Here is a 15240-nt window from a genome sequence, read left to right as displayed (position 1 = left end):
CTGGCCGTTTGATGGTTGGTCTGAAAGGATAATTATCTATAATAAGTTCTCACCTGGATGTCTTATCACACTGGTCTTCAGACAGCCTATAGCTGTCTCTTGTAAAAACTGCTTCCAGAAGTCTGTTTTTACTCAAGCTGCTCAATCATGCATTAATTCACGAGACGTGATGTTGCCCAACTGCATGCGCAACAAATACTGTTATTATGTAATGTTTAACCATAATTTTAGATTTTCTATACACATTTAAACAAAAATCACATATGTCTAAAAGCTTTTAGTCATATAGCAAAAATATGGAATCCTAAAACAAATATACAAATAGTTAACCACAAAACTGCCCATCCATCCATTTTTCTATACCGCTTAATCCAATTACATGTAGCAGGGGTTCTATCGCAGCAGCCATGGACAGGAGGCGGGGTACAACCCGGATGGGTCGCCAGTCCACAAATAGTCATGACAAATAAGCGTTTTGTTTTCAAGCTTTTCTTTTGATTTCCCCTAGTTCATTTCCGGCTGCCATCTTTCTTTGTCTGAGAAGCGCAAACAAGGCTGTTTACACATACCCGGGTATTTTGATAAATGAAGACCTTTCCCTTCGTTTGTGCCTTTCGTTTATACACAAACTGAGTTTTTTTCCTCCGAAAACGAGGCATAAAAAAACTCCGGCAAAAGTGGAGATTTTTTAAAAACTCCGTTTTGCGTTTGTGTATAAACTGGTTGAAAGAGACAAAAACGGAGTTTTGGGCAATTGAGAATGAGGAGTTGTCGTCATAGTACAGAGCCCCGCCCCTATCCGCCATGTTGGCAGGATGCTAGCTGAAAACGCCATTTTCTCCGTTCGTTTACAGTGTTCGCGTGTGTTTTTAAATCAGTAAGTTTAAACAGTCCGGAATTGCAAGAACATGCCTGGAAATCACTGCTGTGTGAAGAACTGTACAGTACCTCACATAATACGTTTGGGAAACATAGGAACAACGAAATACATTTTTTCGAAGTTCTTCCTGTCAGCGGTTCTCTATTAGGCTTCTGATTGGCTTGTGTGGAATTCTCATTGTTCTAACACTGCCACCGTCAGGCTTGGCGTAATTTAACAGCTCTTGATAGCGTTTTTATGCTGATCAATGTAGACGTGTTTTTTTTTAAAACGGGGCTGTGTGCACCTAGTTATTTTTGCAAACGAAGGTTAGAAAATATGCGTTTATCAAAATACCCGGGTATGTGTAAACAGCGACCAGACAAAGGTTTATTTTTATTTTTTATTTTTAAATGTCTGTAAAACAGTTAATAGGGCTGTGAAATGACAGACTATCTTTAGTAAACCCAGTTAAATTGTTCATTCAGTTATTGGAGTTTTTATGTTCACTGGTTGAAAAACAATATTAGCTGTATGCAGACTTAATGTTGGGCCAAACTCAACTCAACATAAAGCGACTTTATGTGGCATTGTTTAGTTTCATTTAAAGAAGAGCAAAACCCCAGTAAAGTGAAGCTCCTCCTGCTGGTAACCCTCTGCTTATGCAACCCACTAAAGACATAATAGATACTGGTTCCTTATCTCTGGAAAATGAATTTGAGCTAACCAGCTTGCTGTGGGACTATGACTACAGAGGTCCGTTTCACGTAGCAGGTTTAGTGAAAACTCTGAGTAGGTTAACCCTGAAATGAGGGAAACCCTGAGTTTTCCGTTTCACAAAGGGAGGTAACTCAACCCCGAGAAAGAGGGGTAACTCTAGCCTGTTTCACAAAGAGAGGTAACTCAACCTCACGGTCAGTTACCGGAGTAACAGACTCTCTGAACCTAACCTGGTCGGGACCAGGTTTTATTCAAGAAACCTTGAGTTTCTTTCTGTCTCCGCCCTCTTTCAGCCACACACGCCATTTGATTTCCTCATTCATTCATCAGCAGAGCGAGTTCTTCTACTTCTAGAAGTCCATTAGGCACAGTAGGAGGCAACTTTTTTCACGAACATGTCCTTTTGACAACGACCCCGTGGATGAAGGTGCAGCATTATTGCGCAGAGAAATAAATATTCGTCGGAGATGGTTATCAGACCGCGCATAGATTTTTGCATTTACAGACAATTATCTTTTTGAGCGGCACCATCAGAATGTGTTGGGACAAAAGAAAAAAAAGACACAAAAGACAGATAAATATTTTTATGAATAGGCTTAAAAAAGACATATATAGGCCTATTATATTTTATAAAGGCACTCGTGTCTTGGGGGTGGATTCCCTCAGCCACTGCCCTCCCGTTAGAGGTGGCGGTGCTGGGCACCACCCGTTTTACGGGCATCTGCCTTCTTTCTGTTGGCTCAGTAGAAGTCTGTGTTAGTTTAAATAGGCTTAATTATTTAACAGAACATGATATAGATGATGACTCTAAATTGTCCTTCGGAGTGACTGTGAGTGTGCATGGTTGTTTGTCTCGTTTGTCTCTATGTGGCCCTGTGATGGACTGGCGGCCTGTCCAGGGTGCACCCCGCCTCTTGCCCATTGACCGCTGGGATAGGCTCCAGCCCCCCACCCGACTGACGGATTCAGTGGTGTATAGATAATGGATGGATGGATGGTATAGATGAGAAGACATAGTTTATGTGTGTGAAAACAGCCTTATGTTGGGAATAAAATAACTGCACAGTCAAATAGCCACTTAATATTTATTTTACAGTGTAAAACATGATCAAAATGAGGTACCTCCATGCTGAGGTCTCACCTGTTTGAACAATGTTTTTATATTTCATCTTAAACTGCTGCCAAGAGCGCTTCTCCCCTGCGGGATTGCACCTAAATGAAATAAATGAATGGGCTACCATTCAAGCAGTTTCCCTGTAATATTATTGTGATTGCAAAGGACTACATTTAAACTTACACTTTTGCTGCTGCAACGGTGTTGCACTTATTTCTAAAAACGTACTGAAACTCGCCGTATGAGCGCATTAAGATTTCCAATTCGAGGTTGGTGAAAAACGTAGCCCCTCCTCTTCCCCGTTGCCAAGGTGACTCGTCGAATCGGGGCTCCATTGATGCTGGCTTTTTAAAGTTGTGGTGCACGCGCTAAACTCAAGGTGAACTTACTCAGAGTTGATTAACCTCACTCAAATCAGCGTTTCTGGAACCGAAAACTCAGGGTTTTCTATCTCAGAGTAGATCAACTCAGAGTTCAGGAATAGACTCAGAGTTGGTTGAACCTGCTACGTGAAACGGACCCCAGGTCTGCTTTGGTTGTGCTGTTATCTTTGTTTTCTTTTTTATCAAATTTTTTTCAAAACTTTGATGTCTGAGTTTTCATGATTTGTTTTCTCATATTCATTATAGTTTTTTAATTGATTTTATTATTTTAAATCTTGATTGTCTGTCTGCCTGATCTAAATTAAGTACAGACCTAATTAGGTCGGTGATTCATTTGGTCAGTCAGAAGCTTGGGGCCCATTATTTGACATTTTGAAATTATCAGGATTGGCTGATGATTATGTTACAAGGTCTGTAAACAAATAAATGGCTTGGATATATCTGCAGCCCAGACTGTGGATGCTTTATATTATATATATATTATACATATATCCTAAATTAAAAGGAGTATCTTTTCAATTTCAAAGTAAGTGCTCTGCAGACCGATTGTGGAAAGTTTTACTGATTCAGTCATTCAGAATTAAATACACAGACAGAAAAATTCAATATACTATATTCCTTTTATTTATGTTAGATAATCACAGCATGTTTGACATGCTGAAATGAACAAGTAACAAGACCACCATATTTTATGACTTCTTGTTACTGTATTGCTTTGATTTCGTCATCACTCCTCTCCTTCCTTGGTCTGAAATGGCACGACAAAGATGACAATATTAAACATGTGGCATATAAGATTACAGTTGAGCAGTTTTTCTCGAAAGTAGATTCACGTCGGATGATTCTTTCATACCTTGATAATTTCTCGGCTTTTTGCCCTCAGCTTGTTGACCTGAGATTCTGCAATGTCAGCACGTTCCTGAGCTTCCTCCATCTCATGCTGCACCTTCCTGTACCTGGTCAGGTGAGTGTTGGCCTGTTCCTCCTGTACAAGAAGCAACAAGGAAGTCAGAAACAGTAGACTTAAAGGCATTATTTTTTTCAAATCTATGTTTTGCGAATCGGTTGTGCTTACGGCCTCCTCAGACTGTCTCTTGTAGGCCTTCACTTTCAGCTGCAGCTTGTCCACCAGATCCTGCAGTCTGATGATATTCTTCTTGTCCTCCTCAGTCTGTTATAAATCAGCAATAACAAAAAGTTGTTTTACAAATTTTAAAGCTGCTTAAGCATGTTGATGTTTGATGACTACTACTGCTTCATTGTACTTGCATGAGTTTAAGGGATATGAATAGCACCTGACCTGATAGGTTAGCTCCTTTACTTTTCTTTCATATTTTCGGACTCCCTTGATAGCATCTGCACCACGCCTCTGTTCAGCATCAACTTCAGTCTCCAATTCACGAACCTTGATGAAAGAAAAATCGATTAAAAATTCAAACATTGCTTCGGCTAACAATAGACATCAGTAAGTTGGTTCACATTTTTTTCTTACCCTAGCCTCCAGTTTCTGGAGCTGCTTCTTGCCACCCTTCATAGCCAGGTTCTCAGCCTCATCCAGACGGTGCTGCAGGTCCTTCACTGTCACCTCCAGGTTCTTCTTCATCCTCTCCAAATGAGCACTGGTGTCCTGCTCCTTCTTCAGCTCCTCTGCCATCATGGCAGCCTGAAATTTTGAGGAAATTATGTTGTTTCAACATTCAACATTCATACTGTATTTGTGGAGAGATGGCCTCAGCACAAACAAACTCTTAAGGTCACTCACATCGGTGATGGCCTTCTTTGCCTTTTCTTCTGCATTCCTTGCTTCTTGAACGGCATCTTCCACCTCACCTTGGATCTGAATAAAGTCACCCTCCAACTTCTTCTTCGTGTTGATGAGACTTGTATTCTAAACAGTTAATGTTTTTGCTTAAGTACTGTAATATCCTCTCGGGTGTATCACATATGCCCATTTGAATCCTCATTTACCTGAGAGTGCAGCAGTCCAACACGCTCGCTGGCATCAATCAGTTCCTGTTCAGCCACTTTGCGGCTTCTCTCCGTCTGCTCCAGTGCGGCTCTCAGCTCCTCGATCTCAGCCACCATCAGGTTGTTCCTGCGCTCCACCATTGCAACCTGCTCTCTCATTTCATCTTGTCCTCTAATGGCCTCATCAAGGTGCAGTTGCGCATCCTACAGTAATTGGAACATTTGCAATGGAGTCTATAGAAAGTAGTCTTGACTTGGAATTTCTTCAGGAAGCTACCATGTCATACCTTAAGTTGTCCCTGCACGTTTCTCAGCTGTTTCTGGGCTTCGGCTGCCTGGCGGTTGGCGTGGCTCAGCTGAATCTCCATCTCATTGAGGTCTCCCTCCATCTTCTTCTTGATTCTCAGGGCATCATTCCTGCTCCTGACCTCAGCATCCAGAGTGGTCTGCATGGACTCAATCACCCTCTGGCTGTTCCTCTTGATCTGTTCAATCTCCTCATCTTTTTCTGCCAGTTTTCTGTCGATTTCACCCTTGACTTGGGTGAGCTCCAGCTGAATGCGGAGAATCTTAGATTCTTCATGCTCCAGCGTGGCCTTGACAAAAAACAAACAAACAAAAAAGCATTTTGTGTAGTTGTGGCATCATTCATTTAAGTTGAGCGTGTTTGATATGAGGTATATTCATTAGAGAGTACCTCTGCCTCCTCAAGGGAAGTTTGGAGCTCTGTCTTCTCTATCTCCACAATCTTTTTTGATTTTTCCAGTTCATGAATGGTTTTTCCATTCTCACTAATTTGCTCAGTTAGTTCTGAGATCTCCTCTGTAACAAAGACCAACAGGTTTGAGTTTAATGCCTGTGCAGAATTAGTTTGTTTATTGTTTGGTCAACCTTTAGATATGATATAGTACTTTTTTTTTTGCTGCTGTAGCATTTGGAATTTCTTGTGTTATTTTTTTACATTAGTTTTAAGCCTTTTATCATGTGCATTAAGCATATTGGGCCATTGGGGGGCACACTTTCCCTAACTGTGTCCCTTTCCCCCCCCCCATACATAGTGAGAGACAGCTTGTGCACTGAGTTTTCAAATTTGATTTAGTGTAAAAAGTTATTTTGCTGTCAGTACTATGTGTTCATTGACTGAATATTTAAAACTTTTTCTTACGCTGCAGGTTTTTGCTCTCCCTCTTTAAGGTCTCCAGATGGTCCAGAGATTCTTCATATGAATTTTTCAGCTTAAATATTTCAGTGCTGAGAGAGCGGGCTTCTTTTTGAGATCCCTCCAGCTCTGCCTGGCTTTCCTCATACTTCTGTTTCCACTCTGCAAGAACCTTAAAACATAAAAAAAAAACCATATATTTTAAGAATTCATTGTCCCATGGCCTTAATAAAGATTCCCAAGGCTAAAATAAAGATGATACCTTGTCAAAGTTCCTCTGCTTCTTGTCAAGGTTAGCAGCCAGAGCGTTTGCTCTCTCCACGTCGATCATCAGGTCCTCCACTTCACTCTGCAGTCTCTGTTTAGTCTTCTCCAGAGAGGCACATTTTGCGTTCACAGCCTCGATGGATTCCTCTGCATCCTGAAGACGCTGGGCGAGCTTTTTCCTTTTTTAAAGAGTATTTCATTTTAAACTTCACGTATGGTGCAACTTCAACTCAAATGTACAAAATTAAAACTGAATCCTTACTTAGACTCCTCCAGTTCCTCTGTGCGCTGAATGGCATCAGTCTCATATTTGGTTCTCCACTGAGCCACCTCGCTGTTGGCCTTGGACATTCCACGCTGCAGCTCGGCTTTGGCCTCCTGCTCCTCCTCATACTGCTCTCTGAGCAGATCACAGTCATGACGAGCCGACTGAACAGCATGAGCCAGGGCGTTCTTGGCCTAAGAAAAAAGAAGAATTTTTTATTTCAAGCCTTGGAACAGTTTCAGTAGTGTTAGCATTCTTATTGTGCCCATACTTTAATTTCCTCCTCAGTATGTCTCTTCAGCTCTTCAACTTGCTGCGTGTACGCCTGCTTGCTCCTTGTCAGCTGCGAGATCAGGGCTTCTTTCTCCTCCAGTTGGCGACTGATTTCACCTGAGGTGTATTTTTGTCACAATACACACATGCTCATTGTGCTGGAATAATTATATCAAAATCAGTAAATAAATACATGAAATATTTTTTTTCTCACCATTCTCAGTTTGCAGTCTTGCCCTTTGTATCCCAATGTCATTCAGCTGTCGCACATGTTCGCCATTTTTGCTCTTCAGCTCACTCAGTTGATCCTCGAGAGTGCGGCACATTTTCTCCAGATTTGTCTAAAGTTGAAAAAAGTCATGTTGATTCAGAGTAAGAGTTAACTAAAGGCACTAGCAGAGCAGCAGGGTCATGTTACTTTATTGTACCTTTGCTTTAGCAACAGACTCCATATTGCTGCTGAGGTCATCTATCTCCATCTTGTATTCACTTTTCTCTTTCTCCAGCTTCTGTTTGACTCTCTGAAGGTTGTCGATCTGCTCTCCCAGCTCTGCCACGCTGTCGGCCTGCTTCTTACGGAGAGCTGCGGATGTAGCCTCATGCTGCAGGGTCGACTCTTCGAGATCACGACGCAGCTTCTGTAACTCAGCCTCACGCTTCTTGTTCATCTCGATCTGAGCAGATGTCGCTCCACCAGCTTCTTCAAGCCTCTCGCTGATCTCCTCAAGCTCCCTGGAGAGATCAGACCTCTGCTTCTCCACCTTGGCCCGAGCAGCTCGCTCAGCCTCAATCTCTTCCTCCAGCTCCTCAATACGAGCCTGATATTAAAAGAAATCGTCAGATAAGCCACGTTTTAATATATTTCTGCAATTAAAAAATACAGAAACAGAGTAGTCCAAAGTCAGAGGCTTTTTGTTACTAAAATATTTTGGGATAAAGAACCAACCTGAAGTTCTTTTATCTTTTTCTGAAGCTGAGCGGAGAGAGATTGTTCATCCTCAATTTTACTTAGAAGTTGGCTTGTTTCAAAGTCCCTCCTGTAAGGAAAGAAAAGCAAAAACATCCAACAAGCAAGTAATTAGATAAGCAACACCAAGTTGAGACGTTTACGGTTTTTGTGACTGTTCAATGTTCATCTTAATGATAATATAATTAATGCTAGAATTGCAATCATGTTGATTTATTGATATGATTTTGTAAATGAAATGATGGTTTTCATTGAAGCATGACAGTATTCTTGGACATAAGTGTATTTTTCAGCAACAGGAGGATGGGATTGTTGTTATTACCTACTAGAAAAATACAGTTCACTGAGAGGTCATTTCAGTATTTTACAAGAATTGGCTGCTTTATTATAGAACTTTATTTGACTAACTTCTTTAATTTCTCGTCAGACTGCTGCTTGTCATTCTCTAGATCCATGATTGTTTCCTGGGCCAGTTTCAGGTCCCCCTCAAGCTTTCTTTTAGCTCGCTCAAGGTCCATACGAAGCTTCTTTTCTTGCTCCAAGGAACCTTCGAGCTGTTTAAACCGATGAGAGATTTTTGTTTGTTCGTTTTCTTTTCATTTTAGATTAGGCTGCAGCCAGTTTCTGTTATCAATACCCACATCGTCCACTTGCTGCTCCAGCTTGGTCTTGGACTTCGTCAGAGTGTTGACTTTGTCTTCCTCTGCCTGCAGATCATCAAGGACCTGCTGATGGGCCTCTTGGAGGGCTTTTTTCTCTTTGGTCAACTTGGCAATGGTCTCATCTTGAGAAGTCATTTCCTCGACCAGGTTTTTAACCTAGATTGGCAAATTAATTTTAGCATTCTGCAAAGAGTGGACTTGGACACACATGATTCATAGATGATTTACCTTGTTCTCAGTGGCATGTTTCTCCTTTTCCACTTTGGCCAGGGTGAGCTCCAAGTCATCAATGTCCTTCTTTAACTCAGAGCACTCATCCTCCAGCTTCCTCTTCTTCGCAGTCAGCTCAGCATTGATTTCCTCCTCATCCTCCAGCCTCTCTGTGGTCTCTTTAAGCTTGGCCTCGAGCTGGATTTTTGATTTGATGAGCCCCTCACACCTTTCCTCAGCATCAGCCAGGTTTTCACCTTCCTAAAATTGCAAAGAAACAAAAATGAAAAGATAATATGGTCAACTGTAACAACCAAAGTCTTTTAGAAGTCCCCCATGGTCTTAAACGTACAGACTGATTTTGTAGCAATAAGTCGTTCTTCTCCTGTAGGAGAGTAACCATCTTCTCCTCTAGCTCTTTCTTCTTAGCCAGAGCTTTTGCTAGCTCCTCTTTGGTCCTTTCAAAGTCCTCCTTCATTTGGGCCATCTCTTTCTCTGTCTCCGCACTCTTCAGCAGTGGCTTAATCTTGAAGTACAGCTTCATCCATGGCCAAGTTTTGACATTCATGAATGCACGGATGTTGTACTGGATTGAGTAAATTGCCTCTCTGGGGATAACAGATTGATTTAAATAGATTTATTTCGATTTTTGTGATCCATAATTATGCATCTGCCCTTTAGTGTACAAAGCTTAGGTGTATGAATTACCTGCGTTCCATCATCTTGACAAACTCTCTTCTCATTAGGAAACCTCTGCAGAGAGCCTGAGTCATTGTGACCAAGATAGCAAGTTTTTCATCTCTCATCTCTTCAAGTGTACCCAGTAGCCCAGCCTTGAAGAACACCTAAAAAAAACACAATGGTGAGGTACAGTGATTTTACAAATGTTATGATAAATGATAATCCTCATTTTCTGTATAGTGATTTAAAAGCATTTTCAAAAAACACCCACAACAGACGATATTACCTTTGTGTGTCCAAATTTGTACTGAGTATGGTCAACATCAATAGAGCCCAAGAGTTTCTCTGAGGCCTTTTTGTTGTCCATGAATTGTCCCTCAGGGATGACACTGGCATTAAGTACTTTATATCTGATTGCAGAAAAAATTGGTAGTTGAGAGGTGATTCATCATGGGTTTGTGAAAAAGTTTGAGTAATTCTTGTAATTACCTCTGCTTGAAGTCACCGTAGGGGATTCTGCTGGGGAAACCTTTCCTGCAGATCCTGATACCCTCCAGCACACCGTTACACCTCAGCTGATGGATGACCAGGAAGTTCTCCATGAGACCTGTGATACAGGTGATGAATTTAGTCTTTTTTTGCACTATTTCAGTCCTCTTTGTATGCATAGACTGAAATAGATGCGATGCTTACCAGGAGTCTTTGATTCATTTGGAATCAAGCAACGTACAAAATGAGGATGAGTGCTCCTCAAGTTGGTCATCAGCTTGCCCAAATTCTCCTGAAATATGGAAAAAATTCAAGTTCATGAGGTGTGTTTGACTAAATGTTACCTTTTATTAAGCTTTTTTTCTATTATGTGGTATTGAGGCAGCTAGTTCTGATACCCACCCTGAACAGAGCAGATACGGTCTGAAAAGACCCACCCTTTTTCTTGGCACCTTTTTTCCCACCTCCCTCAGCTGTAACATGAGAATAAGATATCTTTATTATTCATCAGCTTTAACAAATTCAATACTGTTTTATTTAACGCCGAAATTGATGAAATTGAAATCAGTACATTTTAAATTGTAGTGAAAACAAGTAACTCAAGATTTTCTTTGTAAGAAAACAATCACTACCTTCAACAGAGGCATGTGTTGCATAGAGGAGAGCCAGCAGTTTTGCTGAAGACTTTTGGTAGAGCTGTACCACAGAGTCATTCAGCGGGTCTTTGTTCTTGTCCAGCCAGCCGGTGACATTGTAGTCAACAGTGCCAGCATAGTGCACCAGAGAGAAATGGGCCTCAGCCTTGCCCTTGGCAGGTTTTGGCTTCTGGAAGGAGGCAGTTTTCCCCAGATGCTGGTCATACAGTTTGCTCTTGAAGGTTATGTCTGATGCCTTAGGGAACATACACTCCTCTTCAAGGATGGAGAAGATGCCCATTGGCTGTGATGAAGAAATAATGATTAAAAACAAAAGCTCTCCACTCATCAGATTGTTTCCTGTGTTTGTCAGTATGTTTGAGCACGTGGCTCACCTTCTCAATAAGCTCAATGCAAGCAGCCAAGTCCATGCCAAAGTCAATGAACTCCCATTCAATTCCCTCCTTCTTATACTCTTCTTGCTCCAGGACGAACATGTGATGGTTGAAGAACTGTTGCAGTTTTTCATTGGTGAAGTTGATACACAGCTGTTCCAAGCTGTTGTACTAAAGAAAGCAAGATACCAAGAATCACCAAGAGCCTCAAGTACATGGGGGAAAAAAAATCTTTGCATAGACGTACTCTGCACCATGAAATCAGAACTCTGCAGCTATTGAAAGGAAGCAGCACTGAATTATATGGTATTAGTCATTTATACTCACATCAAAGATTTCAAATCCAGCAATGTCCAGGACACCGATAAAGTAGCTTCTTGCCTGTTTGGTATCCAGCATCTCATTGATTCTGACGACCATCCACAAGAACATTTTCTCATAGATAGACTTGCAGAGAGCACTCACAGAATTGTTGACCTGATTTAACAAATTAATGACACAGCATAAACAGAGATCTTGAACTGAATATGACACTTACAGTGAGAAAATTGTCATGCTAAAGTGTATTGATTTGTAAACCCAATAGACTGTCCTTCATACGTAATCATTTTTTTGTGTGTGTGTGTTTACGTTACTAACATCTGTACCTGTGGAACAGTTTGGCCTTTTGTCACAAACTCGTTCCCAACCTTCACTCTGGGATAGCACAGTGCTTTTAGCATATCTGAAGAGTTCAGACCCAATAGGTATGCGATTTTATCAGCCTCTAGAAAAAGAAAAACAAGTATCTCTAAATCACAGGTCTTTCTTTCAGGAAACAAAACTGCACAAATAAAGCCAGTGGTCTGTCTCGTACCCTCATTGCCATCAGGCTCAGCCTGCTCTTCACGCTGCTTTTGCTTGAACTTCATGTTTCCATGATGCATCACAGCTCCGGTCAGCTTGTATATGCTTATCTTCTCTTCTGCAGTGAAACCCAGGATATCGATGGCAGTCTGTGTATGACACAGAAACACACAGGACAGAATACGATTTGATTTACTTAAAGCTTATTCCTGATGTAAAACGTGGATGGTGCATTCTATTTAGTGTCTGTATCACTCAGTTTTACAACAGATTTTACATGTGGGCTACTGTGTGCACTAAGGGGGGTCCAATTATGTCCCTTCAGTAACACCCACAAATGATTCAGCCCAGCACAACAGTACCATAAATAACAGCCTCCAACATAACCATAGAGTGACTCAACCTCACATAGTTTTTAAAAAATCTTTAAAAACTATTTTATGTTAAGCTCCTGAGAGGAAGGATGACTCATAAGGATGCATAATACTCTATTGAAATAAGAGTAAGAAATGTTAATTTAGGACTTCAGCTAATTTTTATTACGTTATAAATCATAGGTCTGGTTAGTTGTAGCTAAAAATACAGCCATCACATTGAATTATCTCACATCAGTGGCAATGAATTCTTCAACGTCATCGATACTCTTGACAGTGATTTCTCCGTGGCTGATCATAGGATAGTCGTAGGGATTTTTGGTGATCAGAAGAGCCTCTGAAGAAAGCAAAGGACATATTTAGATTTATTAGAAAAAGCTCTCTATGTCTGTGTATTATGATTGTTGATTTGCTGTAGAATAACTGCTGAATTAACAGTGTTATTCAGACATTTCTAACCTATTAGCTCAGGTTTGTGGCCTGTTTGGAGCTGATAGAAGATGTGGTAGCTCCTCTCAGCAGACAGCTGGTACGTCACACGAGACTTCTCCAGCAGATCTGTTTGGATTTAAGTTGTAAGCACTGAAGCAAAATCTCTCTTTAAGCTGAAGAAATGTGTTTCACCAAAAAAATCTTACATGTTTCAATATCAGCTGAAGCCAGCTTTCCAGTTGTCCCAAAGTGAATTCTGATGAATTTACCCTGTGTAGAAGCAGAAAGACAATTGAAACTTTTCAGTTAAAAAAAAGTAAGAATTTCAAATGAGGGGAATTCATCTAAATAACTTACAAATCGTGATGAGTTGTCATTCCTCACAGTCTTGGCATTGCCATAGGCCTCCAGCAGTGGGTTGGCTGCAATGATCTGATCCTCCAGCGAACCCTTAAATGAATTTATAGGACAATATTCACTTGTGTTTTGCAGCTGACATCATCAGACAGTGGGTATCATGCAATATGTACAGTGCTTTCCATTTCCTACCTTCATTTTTCCAGCAACTGGTTGCTCAGATTTCTTTCCTCCAGCCACTGCGATTGTCGCAAAGTACTGAATGACACGTTTGGTGTTGACAGTCTTTCCTGCACCAGATTCTCCACTACAATGCAGACAATCATACAAATAATGGTGTAAGTCAGACATAATACAATGCAGAACTAATAAGCTATATCAGTCCAGAATAGATCTATTTAATGTTGACTTACGTAATCAGGATTGACTGATTTTCACGATCTGTAGAAACAACAGAAAAATGTTTATTTATATAATTGCATGGTAGGTTTACCAGTGACATTATTGAATTTATCAAAACTGTGTAATTTATAAAGGCTGAATCCTTTTATAAAGTCACTCTCAGGACATACAGTAGCTTTCAGAGTGCTTGATACCTTGGAGCATGAACTGATAGGCGTTATCAGAGATGGAGAAGATGTGGGGTGGAGCTTCAATCCTCTTCTTTCCCCTGTATCCATTTACAACCCTTGAGTCATACACTGGGAGCCACTTGTAGGGGTTCACGGTGGCGCAGAACAACCCAGAGTAGGTCTGTAGAGTCAGAGAGGATAATATAAGATGCACATCTTTCTGAAGTCATCATAAGTTTAAGTTACCGATATGTGCTTCAAGACAGACTCACATAGATCATCCATGCTGCATAGCGCTCTTTGAGGTTATACAGCACAGCGGGCTCATTGAGATGGGTCATCATGGCCATGTCCTCAATTTTGTCGTACTTTGGAGGGTTCATGGGGAAGATTTCATCTTCTTTCACTGTGATAGTCTGACGTAGAGATCAACACAAACTTATGTCATATGTCTTCTGATGTAAGATTTGATCACTCTAGCTGCTTATTTGAAATAATTTTTTGAATTTCTGCTAATATTTTAAACAGCAGTTGAAATGAAAAGGTATCAAAAAGTCGGTTCGGTTCTCGATTTACATGAAACTGAACACACGTTTCTAATAGTTGAGTGAAGAAGTGTGAGAAGTTTCAGTTGAGGACAGTATTTGACCTGGCCTCCTTTTGATTTTAGGGACAGAAAGCACTGGCGCTTGCATGTCTCAACAAGTAAATGTGAAACCCCATAACCGTAAGCTGTGTCTATTTTTCTCCTCTTAGTCTCTTTACACACATCAGAAAGTAACTGCCTGAAATACCCAAACTGGAGTACTCATAATTACAGTTTCCTATAAAAATATGTGGGATTTCTATTTTGGTGTGAGATATATATATATATATATATATATACATTTTAACTTAATCTTAAATTATGTTGAATGTGCAGCTACAATTTCATATCATATGCAACTGTTCAGTCCATTGCTCTATTCTCACCTTTCCACACAAAGTCTCCACCGTGGCTTTTCCGCCGTCTCTCTTCATGAGTTTCCCTTTGAGGTACATCTCAGAAGGCTCAGACACAAAATAAGATGTTTTAGCATCAAAGGGAGTGTTTTGAGCTTCAAGTCTCTCCCTTTCTGGCTTGCGGAGGTAAATGGCCGCCGGGCCAAAACACTCCATTTCCGGGTCAAGACTCATGATGACCCTTTACTGCAAGCAAGAAAACAAGATAAAAGTCATAAGTAATCATCAGGCACTACGATTACACGGATGCCTAGCCATTAAGAATGATTGGAAATAGCATGCTAAAAAGTTGGGATGTTCCTTTTTTGAACATTGTGTCTGCTAATTTACCTCGGAGCACACCAGGTGAGCAGGAGGTTTTCTGGCAGACTTCAGTGCAGAGCTGTAAAAAGAGAAGAACAGACTCAGATTTTTCAAAAGTTGCTTCTTAGTTTTAACTCCTAAATATTTGTTTTTAAGATAACTTTTGAAAAAAAGAATAGAGAATTGAACATTTTTTGATTAACTTAATCTATAAATTGAATTTGATATTGGTTTGATTTCTGTCATCCTTTGCAGTATGTCATAGCTTGTAAGAAACCTACCTTTGCTGGGTGCCTGTCCTCAGTGG

General features: G+C 40.6%; 1 protein-coding gene across 1 annotated transcript; it reads right to left on the bottom strand.

The window, feature by feature from the left end:
- Window positions 1-3677: 3677 nt before the first annotated feature.
- LOC142377232 (myosin heavy chain, fast skeletal muscle-like) lies at window positions 3678-15070 on the bottom strand. The gene is made up of 40 exons (XM_075461142.1): window positions 14961-15070; window positions 14601-14816; window positions 13901-14044; window positions 13653-13809; window positions 13470-13497; window positions 13249-13363; window positions 13057-13149; window positions 12906-12969; window positions 12727-12825; window positions 12501-12604; window positions 11904-12042; window positions 11695-11813; window positions 11375-11524; window positions 11048-11218; window positions 10650-10956; window positions 10420-10490; window positions 10222-10309; window positions 10018-10135; window positions 9815-9938; window positions 9556-9692; window positions 9200-9455; window positions 8866-9108; window positions 8617-8793; window positions 8384-8529; window positions 7955-8045; window positions 7437-7826; window positions 7223-7349; window positions 7007-7125; window positions 6733-6929; window positions 6466-6649; window positions 6210-6375; window positions 5742-5866; window positions 5332-5640; window positions 5045-5248; window positions 4839-4964; window positions 4569-4739; window positions 4377-4481; window positions 4152-4247; window positions 3930-4061; window positions 3678-3824 (listed from the first exon to the last, which is right to left on the bottom strand). Exons 2-40 carry the CDS (start codon window positions 14802-14804, stop codon window positions 3804-3806), a joined length of 5817 nt encoding a protein of 1938 aa, XP_075317257.1. The 5' UTR covers window positions 14805-14816; window positions 14961-15070; the 3' UTR covers window positions 3678-3803.
- Between the last annotated feature and the right edge of the window lie 170 nt (window positions 15071-15240).

Source organism: Odontesthes bonariensis, chromosome 3, assembly GCF_027942865.1.
Source record: "Odontesthes bonariensis isolate fOdoBon6 chromosome 3, fOdoBon6.hap1, whole genome shotgun sequence".
Lineage (NCBI taxonomy): Eukaryota > Metazoa > Chordata > Actinopteri > Atheriniformes > Atherinopsidae > Odontesthes > Odontesthes bonariensis.
This window is presented reverse-complemented; position numbering and strand designations above follow the sequence as displayed.

Bases quoted from the DNA above. Each gene is read 5' to 3' on its own strand.
- LOC142377232 (XM_075461142.1), bottom strand. From the start codon at position 14,804: ATGAGTCTTGACCCGGAAATGGAGTGTTTTGGCCCGGCGGCCATTTAC. The intron at 8,530-8,616 runs GTGGGTATTGAT...CGGTTTAAACAG, and splicing joins TGGAGCAGCAAGTGGACGAT to CTCGAAGGTTCCTTGGAGCA. The intron at 4,740-4,838 runs GTGAGTGACCTT...TCAAAATTTCAG, and splicing joins CAAAGAAGGCCATCACCGAT to GCTGCCATGATGGCAGAGGA.